The sequence below is a fragment of the Chiloscyllium plagiosum genome, chromosome 14 (genome assembly GCF_004010195.1).
Source record: "Chiloscyllium plagiosum isolate BGI_BamShark_2017 chromosome 14, ASM401019v2, whole genome shotgun sequence".
In the NCBI taxonomy this organism is placed as follows: domain Eukaryota; kingdom Metazoa; phylum Chordata; class Chondrichthyes; order Orectolobiformes; family Hemiscylliidae; genus Chiloscyllium; species Chiloscyllium plagiosum.
The window spans coordinates 71,795,984-71,819,495 of NC_057723.1; the positions used below are offsets into that span (position 1 = coordinate 71,795,984).

General features: G+C 41.7%; 1 protein-coding gene across 1 annotated transcript in view; it reads left to right on the forward strand.

Annotated features, from left to right (window-relative positions):
• LOC122556798 (dedicator of cytokinesis protein 2-like) overlaps positions 1 to 23,512 on the forward strand; it is a 727,415-nt gene that overhangs the window by 127,489 nt on the left and 576,414 nt on the right. Inside the window, exons 10-12 of the mRNA XM_043703987.1 lie at positions 957 to 1,092; positions 11,959 to 12,034; positions 16,954 to 17,033. Of these exons, the coding sequence (XP_043559922.1) occupies positions 957 to 1,092; positions 11,959 to 12,034; positions 16,954 to 17,033 (292 nt within the window). The remainder of the gene's footprint in view (positions 1 to 956; positions 1,093 to 11,958; positions 12,035 to 16,953; positions 17,034 to 23,512) is intronic.

The following is a 23,512-nucleotide window of genomic DNA, read 5'->3' on the forward strand; positions in this document are numbered from 1 at the left end:
TGCCATACCTCTAGGAATTCCCTGGCTGTTCTCTGTATGACTTGTCCTATAATAGTATTGTTGTCCCAGTCGAATTCATGTGCTTGTCATCTGCGTGTGTGGCTACTAAGGATAGCTGGTCGTGTCGTTTCGTGGCTCGTTGGTGTTCATGGATGTGGATAGTTAGCTGTCTTCCTGTTTGTCCTATGTAGTGTTTTGTGCAGTCCTTGCATGGGATTTTGTACACTACATTGGTTTTGCTCATGCTGGGTATCAGGTCCTTCGTTCTGGTGCGTTGTTGTCTGAGAGTGGCTGTTGGTTTGTGTGCTGTTATGAATCCTAGTGGTTGCAGTAGTCTGGCTGTCAGTTCACTGCAGTGTGTTGTGGCCCTTTTGAATAGTGTCTTTATGCAACTTCTTTTGTGTGTGTTGGGTGGTTGCTTTTGTAGTTCAGGACTTGGTCTGTGTGTGTGGCTTTCCTGTATACCTTTGTGGTGAATTCTCCATTCGGTGTTCTCTGTTCCATCACGTCTAGGAATGGGAGTTGGTTGTCCTTTTCTTCCTCTCTAGTGAATCGGATTCCTGTGAGTGTGGCGTTGATGATCCGGTGTGTGTTCTCTATTTCTGTGTTTTTAATGATTACAAAGGTTAAGTTGGTTCAATTTGAAGGAAAATGCAAAAAGACCGAGTTGCTGCATAAATGAGTTTGTTGACGATGTTACATAATATAGAGTGGGACAGAAAGGGAAGCTAAAATTCCCTTGTTGCTCCTGGCGATAAGAAAATGACCAACTTTCCAGCTGGAAGTGACAGTGGTAGCATAGAAGTGCTTGCCCAGTACAAACAATTATTTGAAATAAACTTTGCACCTTGTTGTCTTGTTACTTCCAGACTCTAAGAATAGGGAAAGATGAATTCAGATTCTTTTTTCAGATAAACTGGATAATAAGACTAAACTCTGATTTTGATTTTGCACAGGATCTGGGAAATAAGGATTTGAATCGTGATAAAATTTATCTGATTTGCCAAATAGTCCGTGTTGGAAGAATGGATTTGAAGGATACGAACCAGAAGAAATGTACTCTCGGGTTAAGACGACCTTTTGGGGTGGCAGGTAATTAACAGCTACACAATGTATTGTGTTCCAGGGCTGTTGAGAGGAAATATGATGGAGAGTCAAGGGGATGAATGAAATATGGAGATACAGCAAGTGAAAGGAGATAAGATTTAGCTTTGAAGCCCAAATGAAAATAGATAATGAGGTTATAAAGAGTTCATTTAACTTGGAACTGTGAGCACTGCCTCAAGCAGAGCTTGAAGAGTTGAGGATACATGGACCATTGGAAATTAGTTCATGCATTTCAATAATTTCTTATTAAAAAAAAAGTCTGGAATTTGCTTTGTTTTGTTTTGCTGTAAGGGATTCCTGCTGTTGGCATTTGGTTCTGCTGTGATCTTTTATGGGTAGCTTTATTGCCCTCAATCTTTTGTGATTCTAGACTGTGGAGTTTATTTGGGTTAAGTTCTAAAGGATTAACCACTAACAGTCGACAGCAGAGAGGCACATAACTGAGTAACTACAACTCATATTTATAAAATAGTAGTGAAAAAGAACAAGTTTTATTAACATTTAAATTAATTATCCAAATTAGCATTATGTAAGTCATTGCTGTCTTCCAAGAGATACAAGACTAGCCTTAAACTAATTCATGGTTGTGGACTGATGGTGGTCGAAAGACGAAAGACTAGGAATTGGACTCAAATATGTATTAATTATTGGGTGGTACTATACACAGTGTTCCGTACTAACTGCTGAGGCCAACTGCCTCATACAACACTGTTAGGCAAACTTTGTACTCCATCTGAGGAATGCTACTATTAGGTAACTAAGACATTATTTTTTAAGACATCCACACTCAGCGATGACCCGCTCTGATCAACATGCAACTGCCCAACCATGTCATCTACCCCAAACCTTTGAAGTGCATCCCCTACATGTACTAATCACAACCCCCTCCCTCCACCACCTGTTACCTTAATGCTAAATTTGAACCAGAATGCTAATTAATGTAAGTGAGAGGCACTTTTGAGTCATGATTCTACACCAGTTAGGAATTAGAGTGATACATTCTAAAATGGTTCAGGTAAAGCCTTACAGCCGGTAAATACCTCCATTGTATTATCATGGGCTAAAAATAGCATTTAGAATGGAGAAGAGCTTCTACAAATACATGTAGATGCAAATGATAAAGTATATACATGGGATATAATAGTTATGGTGCTATAATAACTGTAAAATAATTTGCTTGAGGAAATCAACTTGATAGAGTTGCAATAAGATTAGATTTATTCCAATCAACTATCTTGAGGGTGAGAAAAGATTTCACAGAACATTTACCTTTCTCGGCACTTAAAAAATAATTGGTGCCATCTTGAGATTGAGACGGTTGGGTTGTGTTTTATTGGGTTGTGTTTCTTTGAACAAATTGTTGCAAGCTTATGGAAGAAATGAACTTGAGATGAGTGATTTGTCCCATTACATACTCTCTGCTGTTCCTATATTTTTATTTTGTTACTGAAGAAGAAGGGATCTCACAAGTTTCCTTATAGTATGTGAGAGTGTCAATTCACCACTGCCTCCCCAATTATTCTTCTATTATTCAATTTTGAATTGTTACATCTGATTTTAGACCATAATACGGAAATGAGTATGTTTTCTAATAGATGCATTTGATCAAAAAACTATACCATTTTCCACACTATCTCTGAGAAGGTCTCCTACAAATTTCTTCTTAAATCCCAGTTATTTTACCTTTGATTTGTTTCAGTTTATCACATGAGCTGGACTTGCATTGTCTTCTATAACTCATCATAAGCAATACTTCAACAGCTTCAGTGGTAATGTGTTAAGCTAATAACATATTTATAGAAAGTAGAACTGCTACTTATTAAATCAAGAGCAGAACAAGAGATCATAGTTCTGTACAAGTAAAAGATGTGGTAAGATGATTATCAGTGAGTTCTTCACACAAGGGAGTGGTCTACTCATAAACTGACTTTGAAGTGGAATGGGGTGATTGATTGGGTGGTAAAGGTTAAGACCTTGAAATCATAAAAGAAACATTTCGATGTGATGATTAGTGACTGCTTCTTTCTGGAAAGTTGAGTAATAGTCAATTGAGGAGAAAGTGAGGACTGCAGATGCTGGAGATCATATCTTAAAAATGTGTTGCTGGAAAAGCGCAGCAAGTCGGGCAGCATCAAAGGAGCAGGAGAATCGACATTTCGGGCATAAGCCCTTCTTCAGGAATCCTGAAGAAGGGCTTATGCCCGAAACGTTGATTCTCCTTCTCCTTTGATGCTGCCTGACCTGCTGCGCTTTTCCAGCAACACATTTTTAAGCTCTAATAGTCAATTGGCATTACTAGTCAGTATCGAGCTTGGGATATTGTTAATTAAGCTAATTTGAAATAAGTATGAAACTGATGAGTTATGAATTGATTTTTGTGATCTTTCTGCAGTGACATTCCTTCCCTGATACTATATTGTTTCCATGCATTATAAAATAGCTACATAATGTTGCTTGCATTGTGACTAAATATTCCAAAATTCTATTTAAGTGTTTTTGCCATTGACTTGACATTGCAAGTTGATTATTTGTCTTTCTAGGTTTCTGTGTGAAATTAAGTATTTCAAACATGTGTCCAGATTGCTCATTTTTCACCCAAGGTGAAACATTTGGCATTTTCAGTATATTTTTCTTTCAGCTACACAATTGATCTTTTATGAAAATATGCCATTGCTATGCACTACCCCTTGCAGTGATTTACTCGGAAAGATTTGTATGGACAGCAGTCATCTTTTAATACAGAGAACCATTAATGCACCATTTTTTTTCCATTTTACACACTGCTCAACATATACCGGCTCCACATGAGATTGCCAAAAGTTTACCAAATACTACCAATGTGGGCAATATCGACTTGTCAGCCTAACTGCCAAGTTGAGACTTATCTTCGTTTGTTGATTGAATGTGGGCATTGCTGACTGGGTAGGACTTATTGCCCGTGCCTAGTTACCCTTGAGAAGTTGGTGGTGAGCTAAATTCTTAAACTGCTGCAGTCCTTGTGATTCAGGTGCACCCACAATGCTGGAAGGAAGGTGTTTCAGTATTTTGAGCACTGAGTGAATGGCCATATAGTTCCAAATTAGAATGATATGTAATTTGAAGGGCATTTGCAGGTGGCAACGTAGCTCTGCATTGGCTGCCATTGTCCCTTGATGTGACAGAACGTGCGCGCTTGAAATGTGCAGTCAAAGACGGTCTAGCTTTTAGGGGGAGGCAATAGCCTAGTGGTATTATTGCCAAACTATCAATTCAGAAACTCAGCAAATGTTATGGGGACCCGAGTTCAAATCCCCACCACAGCAGATGATTGAATTTGAATTCAGTCAAAGTCTAGAATTAAGACTCTAATAATGACCGCGAATCCGTTGTTTGAAAATGGTTGACTAATGGAATTTAGGGAAGGAAATCTGCCATCCTTGCCCAGTCTGGCCTACATGGGAGTCCAGACCAACAGCAATGTGATTGACTCTTCACTGGTCTCTGGTCAATGAGGGATAGGTAATGAATGTTGGCCGAGCCAGAGACCCTTGCATCCTGTGAGTGAAAAAAGAATCATACACGCTACTCAGGAACAGTGAGCCGGTGGTATTATGTCAATGGTCTGCTTTTACCTGGATGGAGTGGACCTTCTTGAGTGTTGTTGGACCTGCACTCATCCAGGGATATGAAGAGTATTCCATTACACTCTTGACTTGTGCCTTGTAGATGGTGGACAGCTTTGGAGGAAGCAGGAGATGAACCACTTGCCATAGCATTCCAGTTGGGAATACAATCAGGGTGTAGAGCTTTTTCTAATTCCAGTGTTTTCAGATGGCCTAAATGTATTCAATCAGGTCTATTTATAATGTGCAGAGTGAAGGAACTTCTATTCCATTTGTTGAGGGAACTGTTTTTTACCCGGCATGCAATGTAATTGAACCGGAGTGGTTCCACAAGGTGGTTTAATGTTTAATAAATGTGATTTCAGCACATTCTTGAAGACTGTTATCTGAAAGATCTGCCACAAGATGGTGCTTTCTGCATTCCAGCCATTAGAATGATAGTGAATTGATTTGCTTTGACTCGAACAGTGTCAATTGTCAGTCAGCACATGGAGATAAAACGTTTAATATTGCCTCACCTGATGGAGCATCCTTCTGAATTCTGCAGTCCTTGTCGTGACATAGCCTCCTCACTTCTAGATCATCGTCAAGTCAGGATAATTGAAGCTCGTTAAATCTAAATCTAAATTGAATTGAAGTTTAAATTAAATGGAAGGCTGTTGAAATGGGAGGTTTTCAAGAATGCCCTTCACTTTAACTGATTCCTGGGAATCTCATCGTTCTGAAAGGACTGCTATCTGCGCATTATTGTAATTCAGTTTGATGCAATTCTGAGACCGGAGAGGATTGTGTGGAAGTTTGGAGTGTGAAATAACTGCACAGAGGGCCAGTATAATGTCACCAAGTCCCCCTTTATTTATTTGTTCACAGTACATTAGCTGTGGCCAGCCACCTCAGAGTCAGTCCCCCAAACGGAGGAAATTCTAAATCCCCTGGTTATCTGGGTCAGCCAGTGTCTTCCTGACTGGCCCAGCTTAACAACCCCACAATCAAGGATCTCGTAGTCAATAAGATCCACCTGGTTCCAGAAACTTCCTCTGATTTACACCATCTTCCAATGCTTGCGTTTCTTTCCAGTTTTATTTGCTTTTGATCTCCCACTAAGCTGTGCTTCCTTCTCCTCCTTGGAAAGTTCATCTTAGAGTGTTTCTCTGTACTAGTTTGGTGGACCCACGTAAGTTATCATGCGCTTGTCACCAGGCCATGTTTTTGTAGAGAGGACATCACTGTCAAAATCAATCACTTCCAGATACCAGAATCAGCTCCAGTAATTTACTTAAAAACCGACATTGTGAGGTAACATCTTCATCCCCGCACCGAATATTAATTTTCCATTTCTGCCTTTAATGCCTAGGACAGTGATCGATGAAGGAATACCAATTTTTGATTGCATTTCTGCTATAGAAATAACTACGGACTGCCCAAACTCATTTAACGCATTTCCTGACAGGGCACACGGGGGGGAGGAGCGGTTAAATTGCAGTTCTGAATTTTATTCCAGTCACAGTCTATGTAACACTCTGTTTATCTTACATTGCAGAAATTTGGAGAGATGCGTGTCAGAGACATTTACGAAATAGCTGCTTTGATGAAAAATTCAATATTGTGTCCTGACACTCTCTTATATTCAATAAATGGAGCAGCAGATGCATTCTGACATTACGTCGGTTAGACTCTCCCACATGCATCTTTCCAACATTAATGAATATTGATGAAGCAATGATAAAGTTTTCCAGCCCCAGAAACTGGTGTATGCTCAGCCATCACCATTAAGGCAAGTGGCCACTCCCTCACCACCTGTCTGGAGGAAGAACGCCTCATTGTCCACCTTGGGGCCCTTCAACCCCAAGGGCATCAATGTAGACTTCATCAGTTTCTTCATTTCCCCTCCCCCCACCTCAGCCCAGTTCCAATCTTCCAGCTCAGCACCACCCCATGAACTGTCCCACCTGTCAATCTTCCTTCCCACCTATCTGGTCCACCCTCCTCGCCAACCTATCATTTCACCTTCCATCCACCTATTGCACTCTCAGCTATCTTCTCTCCAGCCCCACCCCCCCTCCCATTTATCTCTCCACCTCCGAGGCTCCCAACCTCATTCCTAATGAAGGGCTCCTGCCCGAAATGTCAATCTTCCTGCTCCTTGGATTCTGCCTGACCTGCAGAGCTTTTCCAGCACCACACACTCTTGACTTTGATCTCCAGCATCTGCAGTCCTCACTTTCTCCAAGGTCGTTTTATTGCCAAGTAAGGAGTCGTCTTGCCACCTCTCCATCTCCAAGTTATTCATCTCTGTGTCAACAGTTCCCACCCTCTCGACACTACCTCCCTCTACTACTGTCTGGATAGAGGAGCAAGGGGACAGGGCTGGGAGGAAGGTTCATGTTGGGTTATCAAAGTGAGCAGAAGGGATCAAATGGATACAAACACTGAAAATGCTGGAGGAACTCAACGAGTTTGGCAGCCTCTGCAGAGAAATTTGGAGGAATGGATGTTGGATTGGGATGGACAAATTTAAGAATTGCATTGACAACCACCTCGTGAAGGAGCAGCATTCCAAAAGCTAGTGCTTCCAAATAAACCTGTTGGACTATAACCTGATGTTGTGGGTTATTTTCACTCTGGAGAGAGAAGCAGAGTTAACATTTTGACTGGCATGACTCTTCTTCAGAACCACAAGGGATGAACTCGGATTTCACCAGTTTCCTCATTTCCCATCCCCCCACCCTGTCTCAGTCAAATCCATCGAATTCAGCACCGCCTTCCTAACCTGCAATCTTCTTCCCGACCTCTCCGCCCCCACCCCAGTCTGACCTATCACCCTCACCTTGACCTCTTTCCACCTATCACATTTCCGATGCCCCTCCCCCAAGTCCCTCCTCCCTACCTTTTATCTTAGCCTGCTGGACAAACTTTCCTCATTCCTGAAGAAGGGCTTATGCCCGAAACGTCGATTCTCCTGTTCCCTGGATACTGCCTGACCTGCTGCGCTTTTCCAGCAACACATTTCCAGCTCTTCTTCAGAACTGCAGAACTTGTTCTGGGAATGGTTAAAACCCATTATTAACAAGGACTCTGTTAATCCAGCCACCCACCCTGCCAATAGTGCAGGGTTATTCTCCATTATTATTCTTTGTTTTGCTTTACCTTGTTATAAGGGAAGGTGGTGGTCTACTGGTATTGTCACTAGAATGTTAATCTAGAGACCCAGGTAAGATTCTGGGGACCCAAGTTCAAAACCCATCACAGCTGATGGTGGAATTAGAAATCAAACAAAAAGTGTAATTAGGAGTATAATGTGATGATGCTGCTCTTTTAACAAGGTTATGTTGTCCTTGTATTTTTTAAAAGGGTCATAAACGCAAATGACCGAGAGATTTGGCTTGGATGGGCTTTAGGGCCAATTTGATTATATTTTGGATTAGTGGTGCTGGCAGAGCACAGCAGTTCAGGCAGCATCCGAGGAACAGCAAAATCGACGTTTCGGGCAAAAGCCCTTCATCAGGAACCCAAAAGGGCTTTTGCCCGAAACGTCGATTTTGCTGCTCGTCGGATGCTGCCTGAGCTGCTGTGCTCTGCCAGCACCACTAATCCAGAATCTGGTTTCCAGCATCTGCAGTCATTGTTTTTACCAATTTGATTATAGCTAACAGATACTGCCTCAGCCAAAAGGCTTGCAAGTTAAAAAAAAACAGTTGTACAATTAAAGGGGATTGGCCAGTTCTCCCAGTTCAGCTTTTCTCTCGTTTTGGTTTGGATTGGTTTGTTTTATGGCTGCTGGTCAAACAAACAGCTACATGGTAGAAAGTGTTCCATGCTGAGTCTCTCAGCCATCTCTCTCTTTGACGTCAATCCTGTAAGACCCTGTTTTGATTTTACCTTTTTTTTGCAATGGAGTGTTTATGGGGATTGTTGTGGGAATTTGGAACAGCATCATTAAGTTGGGGTGGTCTATTGGGTTTTTCGGATAGGTTAAGTTATTCTATATTCTGTTCCCTTTTGTTTGTGTAATCTTGCAAATAAATTCTGCTTTTTTAAACACCAAGTGATTGGGCCAGCTGCATCACTCCTGGAATATCCACAGGACACATGTTTGAAACAACTAACAAAGCTAGGGTCCGAGCTACTTTCTTGAAATGTTTTGAGGAGGTCTGACTTGATCCACAACACTAGAGCTGACCATGCATCCATTGCTGATTGTTGGGAAAACCCCAGCTCGTTCACTAATGTCCTTTAGGGAAGGAAACCGCCATCCTTACCTGGTCTGGCCTGCATGTGACTCCAGACCCATAGCAACTTGGTTGACACTTAACTGCCCTCTGGGCAATTAGGGATGGGCAATAAATGCTGGCCTGGCCAGTGACGCCTTCATCCCATGAATGATTTAAAAAACGCTGACTTACGGCAATTTTCATAGTTTCTCAGCAATGTACGGTGTATCAATGGTTAGCACTGCTGCCTCACAGCTCCATGGTCCCGGGTTTGATTCCACCCTCAGGTGACTGTCTGTGCGGAGTTTGCGCACTCTCCCCGTGTCTGTGTGAGTTTCCTTTGGGTGCTTTGGCTCTCTCCCAAAGTCCAAAGATGTGTAGATTAGATAGATTGGCATGTTAAAGTGTCCAGGGGTGTGCAGGCTAGGTGGGTTAGCCTGGGAAATGCAGAGTAACAGGGAGTGGGTGGGATGCTCTTTGGGGTGGTGGGGGAAAGGAGATGGGTCAGTGTGGATTAGATGGGTCAAATGATCTGCTTCCACACTGTTGGGATTCTATGAAAGAATGGTAAAACTTATAACATAAAAGGCAGCCATTTGGCCAGTATGAACTCTTCAAAGATATCCTATTAGTCCAACTTCCCTATTTTTCTCCATTCTCTACAATTTTCTTCCCTTTAAGATTTGTAAACACACAATTTAGATGTCTCCTGAATGACCATACATCATGAACAAACGGGTCATTGCTCGGAAATCCATCTTGGGTAACTCAGCGTGGGACTGCCTGCTGCAGTGTTTTAAGACAGTTCATTGTTGGAATAAACAATGACAGCCTCCAAAATCAGCAAACAAGTGAATGAATTTAAGGATGAAAACCTTCGTACCAAACTGTAGCTTGAGTCATTTGTAGAAGGCGCAACAAAGAGGCATTTGACACAACTCTGTGAAATGTTATCATGGATTAGCTTAATACTCATAAATTTTATGAAGGATACAACATCTGTTGATATCCTCAATAATTCAGAATTGTATTAATTGTATTATAGAGAGGAAATTCTGACCATGTAATAGGTTAATAAGACAGGACATGACTTTGCAGGAAGTGATGCAGTCATCTGTTGCAGCCTTTTGGCAAGATGAAGCCACTGTAAGATGCTTCATAAATAAACTTACAGTTATCCTTCTCCTGTAAGTATTATTTAGTAGCACAATAAGACCAAGAATGTTCCAGAAAAAAGTACCTGTATGTAAAAGCCAGTGTGAGAAAAGTGAATATGTGTCAAAGCAGATGATGATAGGACAAAGAGTCATTGTTCAATAGCAGCTTCTCATTGAGAGGCTGAAAATTGAACGTCATTGTGCACATTTTTTTACACAAATAGGGGCAATTCAGGAAACTGCATCCCACAAAAGTTGTTTAACCCTGTATTGGTCCAGGCCATTTTCAAGATGCCTTAACAACTTTCTCAACATAGGAACAGGAGTAGGCCATTCAGCCCGTCAAGCCTGTTCCGCTATTTTATGTGATCATGGCTGATCTGTGGCCTAACTCCAGCATCCATATCCCTTAATACCTTTGCTTAACAAAAAAAAACTCTCTCAGGTTTAAGTTAAGAACTGATCCTGCATCTACTACCATTTGTGGAAGACAGTGTGTAAGAAGTGCTTCCTAACATCTCTCCTGAATGGTCTGGCTCTAATCTGTTGTCTATGCCCCACAGTTTTGGAATCTTCAATCAGTGCAAATAATTAGTGGACCTCTTATGTGTGGAAACAATGTTTTAGAATCAATAAACAAAGCTGCTCTACAATGGTGGAGAGTATCTACATGACTTTTTTTGAAAGTTGAATATTTGGCTAGGTTGCCCACGTTGAATTTTCTGAATGTGGTGGTTGAGTAACACATTAGGGGTTAACTTCCTAGTCCAAATCATTCATTCTTTTTAAAAGTAAGCCACTTGTCTCTTTGTCCATTATGTTTTTTTTCAAAAGGTGATTCATCTTGGCTCACACAATAACGGTTTCAAGTGGTAATTGGTTAATCTTCTCAAGTGGCAAGATACATATCAGATTAGTCCCAGATCTGCCAGCATTGCTGTAAACAATAGAAATGCCAAGTGTTAGTTAACTAGGTTGGGTATGTTCACTGACAAGTGCCTTTGACAATCATTAGAGTTTGCTTTTATTCAGTTTTGGTGAATACCTGCTCTGGATTAATTAAATGCATGTTGTATCCTCCTTCCAGGATCTACATTCTGACTGACAGTTCAGATGGCTAAGACTTTATCATAAACTAAGAGCATTGTTGACAGAGAGACTGGGTGACTCACGGACAGTAGTCTGATTGGCTGCCGAAGTTTTATAACTTAAGTAGTCTTGGCTCAAAGAGTTAAGCTTCAGTTCATTCCTCTCTCCTTGACTGCTGGTTCAAAGCCTACCATGGCCCCATTCTTCCTAACTCTGCAGCCTCCTTCCCAAATCTGTACTTCTCCAACTCCAGCCTTTTTGAGCATCCTCGATTTTTGTTGCTCCCTGCCATCAGCACTTGTATCATCATCTGCCAAGGTCCAAGGCTCAGGAATTCTTTCTCTGAACCCCTCCATTGTCCACTTCCTTCTTCGATACTTGATGCCTCTTCACTCAAGTTTTTGATTATCAGTCCTAGCATCTTCTCAGTGTTAAGTTTTGTCTGGTACAGTTCCTTGGAACTTTTAAGGAAGTAACATAAATACAAGTTCTAATACTATTGGCTCGCATTTATAGAGAAAACAGAGGGAGTCAAATAGGTTTTCTTGTTGTTAAAATTGCATCGTTTATTTATATTTAAGTTGAGAAATATTGGACTTTGAAAATGTTTGGTTGATTTGGATGATATTGTCAGGGCAGCAATTATTATCTCTCTGCAGTTGTGCTGAAAGGATGGTGGAATCTGTTTTCTGTTGTTGGACTGGAGACGTGTGTAATACAGACCTGATAGGAGATGTACAAATTAACATTTCCTGTTTCTGTGTGTTTGTCTCTCTCCCTCTCTGTTTCTAGTGATGGACATCACCGATATCGTGAAGTGCAAAACAGAAAGTGATGAAGAGAAACAACATTTTATTCCTTTCCACCCGTAAGTCAAAAAGCACAGTTGTCAGTTTGGGATGATGACATCAATTGTTTTTGATAATGATGTTCCTTTAAGCAAGAGGTCGAACATAAAGATCCATCTTGGCTGATATTTGTTATCAATACAACTCTTGTTCTCTTTGGCCCCTTAATTCCAATGCTGTCAAGATTTCATTTGAGATCATCAAGATGGGATGTGATCATTCTGTGCTGATGAGGTTATGAGCTGAATGTCAAAGTGACCAACCGAAAACCAAATTTCTATAGAAACTTTGTTAACACCAATCAGCTCTCTGTAAATGGTTTTGAACCTTCTTTAGACTGACATATTGTTAATTACACATAATCAGGAAACAGTAAGTTATTCAGTGCTGAGGAAGAGCCATTGGACCTGAAACATGAACTCTGATTTCTCTGCAGACCTGCTCAGCTTTTCCAGCAATTTCAGCTTTTGTTTCTGATTTCCAGCATCTGCAGTTCTTTTGTTTTTTATCCATGTGTAGATAGGTCAGCTGGGGTCACGGGGATGTGTTAAGCCTATGGGGTTGAGCGGGTGGGTTATTGGGAAGGGGATGTGGTTTTTCCGGATCTCACTGATGTGTTCAGACTGAGACAGGAAGGTGCTGGAAGAGGAGCACTCACAGTCGATTTCTGTTGTGCCGGGAAAGTGGGGAATGAGGAACAAACTGATTGTGAGCAGACTCAGAGTGGGCAGGGTACGTGACTCGACTTGTGAGGGAGGGGCTAGAGCATTCACTAATCTCAGGCATTTGTTGGGGAAGAATATCAGTCATGTATCCATACACCACTGCTGCCTCACAGCACCAGAGACCTGGGTTCAATTCCCACCTCGGGCAACTGTCTGTGTGGAGTTTGCACATTCTCTCCGTGTCTGGGTTTCCCCTGGGTGCTCCAGTTTCCTCCTACAATCCAAAGATGTACAGGTTAGGTGAATTGGCCATGCTAAATTGCTCGTAGTGTCAGGTGAAGGGGTAAATGTAGGGCAATGGGTCTGGGTGGGATGCTCTTCATAGAGTCGGTGTGGACTTGTTGGGCCGAAGTAATCTAATCTAATCAAATCTAAAACAGGCTGCTCACTTCCAGGCCATCCTACTGCATTGGCCTTCTCTGTATGTTACATCCCCCTGGCACAGACAGTGCTGGATAATTATATCTTTACGTACTGAGGGAGCCAGGCATTAAGGGTTTGGGTTAGGGACAGGATTGCTGCTCTTGTCCCTCCCTGATTCCTGACTCCACAAAGTCCTCTCCTGCCCTAGCCTGAGCAGGTGTCTGGTCTCTGTCAGCCATCTGAATGCCAGCGGCCTGGGTCACATCTTCCTCAGCGAGCCGTGGTGCTGTCACAGTGAGGCGCTCACCAGATTCCCACACTGTCTAATGCTACCCTCCCTGACAAAGTGTCAGTATCTGAGCCGGTGGGGTGTGCAGGCAGCAACCTAAGCGATGCTTCCTCCAAGGCTTTCCCAGGGAGGCGGTTTCTGTGGGAGCTGGGTGTTACACCGTTGTGAGGGGAGTGAGCAGGACCTGCTGACACAGGAAGGGAAGGCACCATGGCCAATGGCTACATGTGGAATGAGTTGGAGCACATAGTTCATGGGGAAGTGGTGGACTGGTCCACACTCGTTTGATAGACATGGATGTTTCTGCATCCCTACATGAAGGGGTCATGAGAGGGCTGGTTTCTCTCCTCATTGGGGATGTGGAACCAGATGTTAGTGCCACCCACACCCCTGCCTCAAACACACACACACACACACAGACACACACAGACACACACACACACATAGACATAGACAAACACACATACATGCACGCACATGCACACATATACACCCACACGCACACATAATATTGACATACATGGACACGGACACACAGACATTGACATACACAGACAGACACACAGGGACACAGATACACACACACACACACACACACACACACACACACACACACACACACACACACTTTATACCTGTTATGGGCTGCCTTCCCCTCTAGTGACAGAAATGGAAGGAGCAAGTGAGCTGACAGCGGTTCACATAGCTGTTACAACTAGTGTATATGGAAGAAAGGTGGTGAAGGTATTCTGAGGGACTGTGGACACAGCGGTTGCAGTGATAGGCGGAGCTAGTAAGGTGGGATGTTGGGGTACAGTGAGTATAAGTCAGGGAAGGTGGCACATGAACAATAGGAATGGTAAAGAGAAGAATGCAGCACTTCCTCTGAAGGAGTGGAGAAGGTACTTAAGCAAATACCATCACATGACACTGCTGGCAGTTCTCTGGAGATGGCACTGACCCAGGTGACAGTTTTGGATATTGATACCACTCCTTGCCCCCTAGAGGAGGAGAACTATGCTGACACCTTCCCCTTCTCCAACGTGTTCTGATTCTGTTTGTGACTGAGCAGGCTGTCTTCAGAGTGCCCGTGGTCGTCTCGGTGCACAGATTTAGGTCTTTTATTGATGGTGTGAGTACACTAGGTGCTGTCATTTCATGAATAGCTGCTGTGTATGATAAACTGAGTCAGCAATCAGATGCCAAAGGAGCAAGACAGGTAGTTAATGAGGTGGACTTGTGATAACAAAGCCTCCAAATATCTCAGTGCAACTTGGACTGAGCCAAGAAATTGGAAGATTCAATCCCTTAGTTAAATTGGTAAATGGAGCAGTTAAATGCAACACAGCAACTCCCCATGAAAGGAAATGATACAGAAGGAGCTGTTCATTGGGCTTTTGTGCCACTCTTTAAGGGAACAATGCTTTCAGATGCCTGAGAAAATTCTTTATTCCTGTAATACTGAGATCTCCCACACCTATTTAAATTAATATCTCCAAATGCTCCCTCCGCACCACAGTGAAGTGTCAGCATTAAATAAGTTCTTTAAATCCCACAGTGAACTTTGAAAGTCATCCTTCTGATTCAGAGTTGGAAATACTATCAACAATGATGACATTTATAAAAAGGATGCATTTGCAATGTTGTCGAGATGGCCCAGAAAGTAGGTGGACCGACTAATTGAATTCTAAGTCATGATCTGAGGACAACCCCAGGTTTGATCTGTACTGTGCGAACTGGTCTCAGTTCAATCTGGATCAAGATGGGGATAACAGGGACAACGGGGAGTGTGGTTTCTTCTGTGCCACAGAAACCTCATCCTGGAAAGTGTAAAAAACAATTGAACCTAATTCAATTTTAACTGATCATTATCATAGAATCCCTATAGTGTGGAAGCAGGCCATTTGGCCCATCAAGTCCATACCAACCCTCCAAAAAGCATCCCACCCAGACTCACCCCCCCCCCCCCCCCCCTTACCCTATCCCTATAACACTGCATTTCCCATGGCTAATCCACCTAACCTGCATTTCCCAGCACACTATGGGGTCAATCTGCCTAACCTACACATCTTTGAACTGTGGGAAGAAATCCATGCAAACACAGGGAGAACGTTCAAACTCCACACATGCAGCTGCTCAAGGGTGGAATCAAATCTGGGTGCCGGCGCTGTGAGGCAGCAGTGTTAACCACTGAACCACTGTGCCACTCATAATTTTATTAATGAGTAAGCAATATATTGAAATGCAAATCTACTAGAAAGATTTAAAAGAGACATGAGGGGCAAATTTTCTACACTGAGAGTGGTGAATGTGTGCAATGAACTGCCAGAGGACGTGGTGGATGTGGGTACAGTTATAACATTTGAAAAGCATTTGGATAAGTACATGAATAGGAAAGGTTTGGGGGGATATGGGGCCAAACACAGGCAGGTGGGACTGGTTTAGTTTGGAATTATGGTCAGCAAGGACTAGTTGGACCAAAAGGTCTTTTAAGGGTCTTTGAAAGAGTACTGATTGGAGAAGGGGCGTCATAGTAGGAACTAGATAATTCCATTTGGAATAATTGGATAAATACCTAGTAGATTTGCATTTCAATATATTGCTTTAAAAGTATGCCCCCTAGTTTTGAACTCCCTCACCTTAGGGAAAGGACCATTGCTATTCACTTTACCTACATCCCTCATGATTTTATAAACAGCTATAAGGTTACCCCTCAACTTCCTATGCTCCAGTGAAAGATGCCCCAGCCTATTCAGTCTTTTTTTATATAACTAGATGAACCTATACTGAGACAATTAGAGGTATGAATCAGACCTGGAAGCCGCTTACAAGCTTCAGTGAAAGTCAGGACCTAGAATAAAGAAACAGGGAAAACATCAAATATGCAAAGCACTCTGCCAGCATTGTAGGTCCCCAGTAAGACTGCTAATACTCACAAATTATCCCAGTCTCCCAGAATTAAGACTAATTTCTTATATGATTTGGGAGAAGCACCATTCAGACATTTTATTCTTCTGATTTGCTTGGGCTGTACTGTCAGGAAGCAGAAGAGCTTTAACTTGCCCTCTGGTTAAAATGCGTCAAAATATAGCACATATCCATCGGTGCAGAGGATTGTGGGTAGTGTGGCCACCATTATTGCTGAGATGGTTGGGCATGTGGTTAATTCTCAAGAATGGACAGGGCAATTGGAGGCGAGAGGTCATATGACAACCTCTTCTGGAATATGAAGCATCCGGAGCTCTTTTGGTTTTCTGCTGGAATATGGTCCAACTTAATTTGGCAATCCAAAACCCAGCACAAACAAACCGCAACAATTTAGGCCAAATGCTCTCAAATATCCTCGATATGAATAATTCTAGCAGTTATACTTTACTGTGTCTTAACCATTTTCCATTTGATTCGTATTGTAGTCATGCAGATACTGTTTACAATTACTGATAGATATCGTGATGTTCAGAAACATCTTCATGTTTAAACCCTCCGATGAAAGAATTACTTTGACAGTTGTAAGCTGCTTCATTTGCATTTCAACTAATTTTAATTATATGATTTGTTGCAGGTTTATGGCAGAAAATGATTTTCTGCACTCTCTAGTTAATAGAGTAATTTCTACCAAGACAGGAGATGAAAAGGGTCAAGGTAATCCTCTTAATCAAACAACGTGGAGCTTTCTTCTTTTCTTATTTGCCCATAATATTAAAATCAATTAATGTATTATTAAAATTACCTATTAATTTAAAAATACTGTAGTGCTCTATTGTATTTTGCAGAGATATCTGAAATGAATTAATGTGAAGTGCAGGGACTACTGTCATGTGGACAATATTGGCTGGGTTCAAACAGTAGAAACCTACAAAATCACCGTGCAGTTAGGCTGTGCTTAGGCATTGGTTGAGAACTGTCTGTGTGATGGATCATTAATTCCATCAGAATAGGCAGATAAACTACCAGTTTATTGTCTTACCTAATGGCTCTTAGTTGTCCAGTTGGATAACACAGCTGGAATGATCTGTTCAGGTCCAGGAGTAGAACTTGACTCCATATTTTTGGGAGGCTAAGTGAAACTGAGCCAAGTAGTTTTAGAAAATTAGGTCTTATCTGCGACCCTTTTTATTTTTGTCTAGTGAGATTGTTGCCAGCAGATAAGTCTGAAGAAATAACCTCTTTAAAGAATACAAAGTCATTTTTTGGAAACACATTTTGATGATGTTGTATTGGACTGAAAGGTCCTGCTATTGGTCTGCACTGCAGTCGGTACTGCTGAAGGATCTGGATTACAAATAGAGGAGACTTAACTGTTCAACCAAGCCCCAAGGTCATTTGGAATATTTTTGAGAGTCATTGGAAGATTTACAAGGATGTTGCTGCGTTTGGAGGGTTTGAGCTACAGGGAGAGGCTGAATAGGTTGCGTTCTATTTTCCCCTGACACTGAAGGGTGACCTTATTGAGGTTTATAAAATCATGTGGGGCATAGATAGGGTGAATAGCCAAAGTCTTTTTCTCAGAGTAGGAGAAACTAGAGGCAAAAGGTTTAAGGTGAGAGGGGGAAGATTTAAAAGGACCTGAGGGGTGATTTTTTCATGCAGAGGGTGTTGCATGCATGAAATGAGCTGCTGGGGGACGTGGCGAAAGTGGGTACAGTACAATGACAATATTTAAAAGACATTGGGATGAGTACATGACTAGGAAGAGTTTAGCGGGATATATGCCAAGTGTTGGAAAATGGGATTAGATTAGTATAGGATATCTGGTCAGCGCAGATAAGTTGGACTGAAGGGTCTGTTTCCGTGCTATGTAATTTTATGATTCTATGAGTTCTTTCACAAGTTGTGCCCATTCATTCTATTAATAATAAAAACTGTTGCCTTTGACCCCCTGACTGTTGCACTCTCTGTTTCCATCATTCTCCACGGTCACCATGTGAGCTTGAACCAGACTAACCTTCAGCCAAGCTTCCTGAAATCATCTCCATCACCAAAAAGCATCTACTTCCAATTTTGTGCGCTTGCTTGTCTCAGGCCCAGCCACAGGTCTTCTCCTGAAACCCTCAAATATGTTTTTGTGGTCTCCAGACTGCACCATTCCAAGGCTGCCCTAGCCAATTTCCCATCCAACACTTTCCACAAACCTTAGCTTGACCAAAAGTCTGAAGTGTTGCCTCAAAACTTCTTACAAAGGTCTTGTTGCCCCGTCAGCTGATCTTTGTTGGCTCCCGACCCACCAAAAAAACAGCAGGCCAGGCAGCATCCGAGGAGCAGGAGAATCGACGTTTCGGGTATAAGCCCAAAACATCGATTCCCCTGCTCCTCGGATGCTGCCTGGCCTGCTGTGTTTTTCCAGCACCACACTTTTGAACTCTGGTCTCCAGCATCTGCAGTCCTCACTTTCTCCCAACCCACCAACACTACCAAATTAAATTTCCTATCCTTTGGTTTAAATCTCTCTGTGGCCTTGCTTCTCCTTATCTTTATAATCTCCTTCAGCTCTGTAAGATTCTGGAGACTCAGCATTGACCCAGTTATGGCTTCTTCTGTGTCCTTGTTTAACTTTGTCCCATCACTCCAGCCATGCATTCAACTCTCTCGGGTCTGAATTTGGAATTTTCCTCCTTCAACTTGTGTCTCTGGATGTCCTCTCAGATTGTCCTTAAAAAAAAATAAAGCTACCCCATGATAAATATTTCAGGTTATCAAGGGAAGATCAAAAGCAAGGATTATGATGGCAAAGAATGACAGAGGTATGAAGTGAACAACAATATGATGATGTACAATAAGAGAGAGGGGCAGTAGGAGTTACAAATTGCAATAGCACTCTCATTACTAACCCTTGGATCTCTGAAAAATGGGACCAGAGGTTGAAATCTGAAATCTTGTAGCACAGTGTGAGTAAGGAAGGCCGTAAAATGCCTACTTGAAAGAGTGTGTGCTGTTCCTAGTATTTCCATTGGACATAATTGTAACAGTGTAGGGGACAGAGGGCAGAGAGATCAGTGTAGGAGGGGAGTGGTGAATTGGAATGGCGAGTAAATGGAATTTTGGGATCACACATGCAGACTGTGAGGAAATGATGTGGACTGCACTCAGTCTCCCTGTTATTGAAAAGCCTGCATTGTGAGGCGAGAACATAATACACTGAACTGAAATAAGTATAATGAAATCGTGGTTTCACCCACATGGAAAGCTTCAGTTCCCGCATGGTAGAAATGGAGGCAGCAAAAAGGGCAGGTTTTGCATCTCCTGAGTTTGCACAGGAAGATGTCAGGGGAAGGAACAAAGATGTTGGGAATAACCTGGTGTCATCAGTCTCCTTACTCGCCAGCCAGCGGTTCAACCTGATAGCCTGTGGCCAAGAAACAGAGTCTAACAATAGTGTTTACATCTTCACAAATTTAACGGTAGGACTTAGAGGAAAGATAAACCTTTGTCTTCCCTCAGTGCAACAGTGCTTCCCACGTCCCCCTCTGCTTGTTCCCTCCATCCCTGCCTCTTTGTTCATACTGTGGTTGGGATAATCATGTAAAAATCAAACCTTTCTTTGAGGTCAAGTTTCATGGAACGGACTTTTACACAAATAATTATGTGAAGGGTTGGCATATGGACTTGAATTGGGCCTAAGTGAAATCCAACAGAAAATATTTTTGCAATAAAAACATCAGAAGATTTATATTACTTGAGAAACGCTTAATTATTTTATGACATTATAAATTAGATACATTTCATCCACATTAAAGTTGATGACTCCTATAGTATTGGGAACTTTATGCATTTGCAATGAAATCAAATCTTTAACTCCGGGAAGAAACATTGTTTCAAAATCTTTGGCCTTTGATTCCTGAAAAGCGAGTGTTGTCTTTTAAAGGAGGGACATGAAAAATTAAGTCTAGCTTGTCTCAGAAATCATGAGGCTGAGTTTAACACGAGAGGTTGCAATTTCATGGGTGTGTACGGTAAATGCAAATGATTGTTTTAAGCTCGCTGAGGCCAGTCACTCTCAGATTTAATTCACCAATTAAAATGTTGCCTGCTCTGCCATGAAGGTGTGATGATAAATCTCTCTTTGCAATTTTTGTTTTGTTTTCTATTAGTGGACTCCACTGCTCCCATAATGAGGAATTATCAAACCCACTCTGAAATTAAAATAAATAAGCTGCTCTTCAGTTGAAGTTAGTTTATCGCTTCATCTTTCATTCTCTCAATATTTCAACTGAATCCTTTGTCTCACTGTTATAGCTGCACTTTCTCCAAGCTTTCCTTTAATTAATCTCCAAGATAGCAATGGATGCTATACGTCCATAGATAATATCTGGAATGATTAAGCAACATAATTCTATCCATCGCCGATATCCAAACTCTATGCCTTCTCGATCGCTAACCTAAAATGGCTCAATAATTTCCATGTCAGCTTAGCCTCATATAACTCCATGCCATATTTTTGATTTGATTTGATTTATCATTGTCACATATACCTCGGTACAGTGAAAAGTTTTGTTTTGCACGCAGTACAGGCAGATCATACCGTACAAAGTGCATTCGGGTAATCGAACAGAGTGAGAATACCAAGTTATGGCTGTTGCACAAAGAGCAAGATCAACATTAAATTTAAAATTTGAGAGGTCCATTCAGAAGTCTGATAGCAGTGGGGAAGAAGCTGTTCTTGAACCTGTAGGTAGGTGTGTTTAAGCTTTTGTATCTTCTGCCCAATGGAACACGTTGGAAAAGATTACAACTGGAGTGGGAGAAGTTTTTGATGATGTTAGTTGCCTTCCCGAGGCAGTGAGAAGTGCAGATGGAGTCAACAGATGGAATGTTGGCCTGTGTGATGGACTGGGCTGTGTTCACAACTCTCTGTAGTTTCTTACGGTCCTGGGCAGAGCAGCTGCTGTACCAAGCCGTGATGCACCCGGATAGAATGCTTTCTCTGGCTCATCTATATAAATGGGTAAGATTCTAATCTTGGTAATATTGTTAGATAGTATGCATGATGGAGGGATTATCAGTGCCTTTCACCTTTTGCTGTTAAACCTTTGTCCTCTTCAGTCCTCTGCCAGAGGGCAGGGTTTATCCTTCATTCCAAACTTTGCGTTGGGGAGGGCAATGATGCTGGTAACCAATTCACCCGAGATGGAATAGGGATTGGACTCCATGCTCTTGGCACCAACTGAACATTCAAACAAGGAACAAGAGGGATGGGTTGGCTGTCAGGTTAGAATCTAGGGGTAATATGTGATTGAGGAAAGATATAGGTGATGTAAGTATAGAGTCTTGTTTTATAGATATTTTTATTGAAAATTTAACATTTTTACAAGTTTACAAAAATAAAAGAAACCCAAGTATACACATTGATGTACAATTAAATCTTAAATAAATAATAACCAAAATTTAACAGAAGAAAAATACCGAGAGAAAAAAAACAAAACTCAACTAACTACTAATCTAACCTACAACTAACCAGAGTGTATAATTAAGTCTCTTACATTATTCAAATAAGAGAAAGAAGAAAAAAAATCAACGGATAACACAGAAATTGGGTAGTGAGATACACACTCAAAATGTGTTAACATCAAATGTAACAAAACCCGTATTCGTGCTGGATTCCTCTCCCAAGGGGCCCCGGACCAGCCAGGTTCACAATCTCAATTAAATAAAAGCCCTTGTTAGGATAGCCAAATTATCTGTATTTATATAATTCAAGAAGGACTGCCATATTTTATGGAATAATTCGGTCTTTCGGTGCACCATATTTGTAAGGAAGTCAAGGGGAATACATTCCATAATTAATCTGTGCCAATTTGAAAGTCCAGGGGGGCTCTCAGCCACCCAGTTTACCAAAATATTTTTCCTTGCACAGAAAGAGAGAATAGAAAATAATCTCTTTCCGTGCATATCCAGGGAGGGTAAGTTCGAAAAGCCCAAAAGAAGAGATACAGGGTCCACTCTAATTTCCGTTCCCAAGATTTCTGTCAGAGCATTTGCAACTTTAGTCCAATATCTATGGATCTTATGACAGGTCCATAGGCAGTGTACAAGAGTGCCCACCTCTATTTTACATTTGGGACACATTGGAGATACTCCTGCCTTAAATTTTGCCAATTGATCCGGTGCTATATGGGCCCTATGAAGTATCTTCAGCTGGATAGCCTGGGTTCTGTACAGATAGTGATTCTTCTGGCGTTTTCCCAAATGTCATTCCACGTTTCTATAGAGATTTCTAGTCCCAAATCCTGATCCCATGTTTTAAGCAGATTGTCCATATCTCCCGATACTTCATCATGTAGTAAATGATAAACAGTACTGACGGAAGATACCCCCATTGGCCATAGCACTCTACATTGTCTATCTGATTTATAAAGATTATCTAGTAACATAGACTTCTTCTGTATGTAATCTCGAATTTGGAAGTATCTCAAGAGGTCTCCATTAGGTAATCCGAATTTCTGACGCAGCTGTTCAAAAGACATCAGGACCTCTTCTTTAAATAGATCCCCCAAACAAGAGATATCCCTGGATCTCCAGAGTTTGAAAGTGGCATCTGTAAACCCCAGTTGAAATCCCCATGCTCCCACTATCGGAGCATAGGGGGATGTTTTATGTGAGTTGCCCTCATTTTGCCGCATTATATTCCAAGCTTTAATTGTGTTTAGTATTATAGGGTTTTTACAGTGATCCGTAATGATTTTCCTCTTGTCTGAAAATAAAAGGTTAATAAGTGGGCATTTTACTTGAGAAGCCTCGATGTCTAGCCAGATTGATTGCGGGTCAGACAAGACCCAATCGGCTATGTAACTTAATAGGGAGCTTCACTGATATTTCCTAAAATCTGGGAAGTCCAATCCTCCCCTTGCCTGTGGAAGCTGTAGCTTCTTCAGCTTAATGAGGGGCTGTCTATGATTCCAGATAAAGGAACCTAACCAGCCATATAATTTACGTAGTGCCAGCCTCAGCAGCATTACCGGAAGCATTCTCTTTGGGTATAGGAGACGGGGCAGGACATTCATTTTAATTAGTGCTATTCTACATTGGAAGGTTTCCCCATCGCTGGAGGTCCTGCCTTACCCTCTCCAGTAAATGCACAAAGTTAGCCTTGTATAGCTGGCCAAATACTGTGGTAATAAAAATGC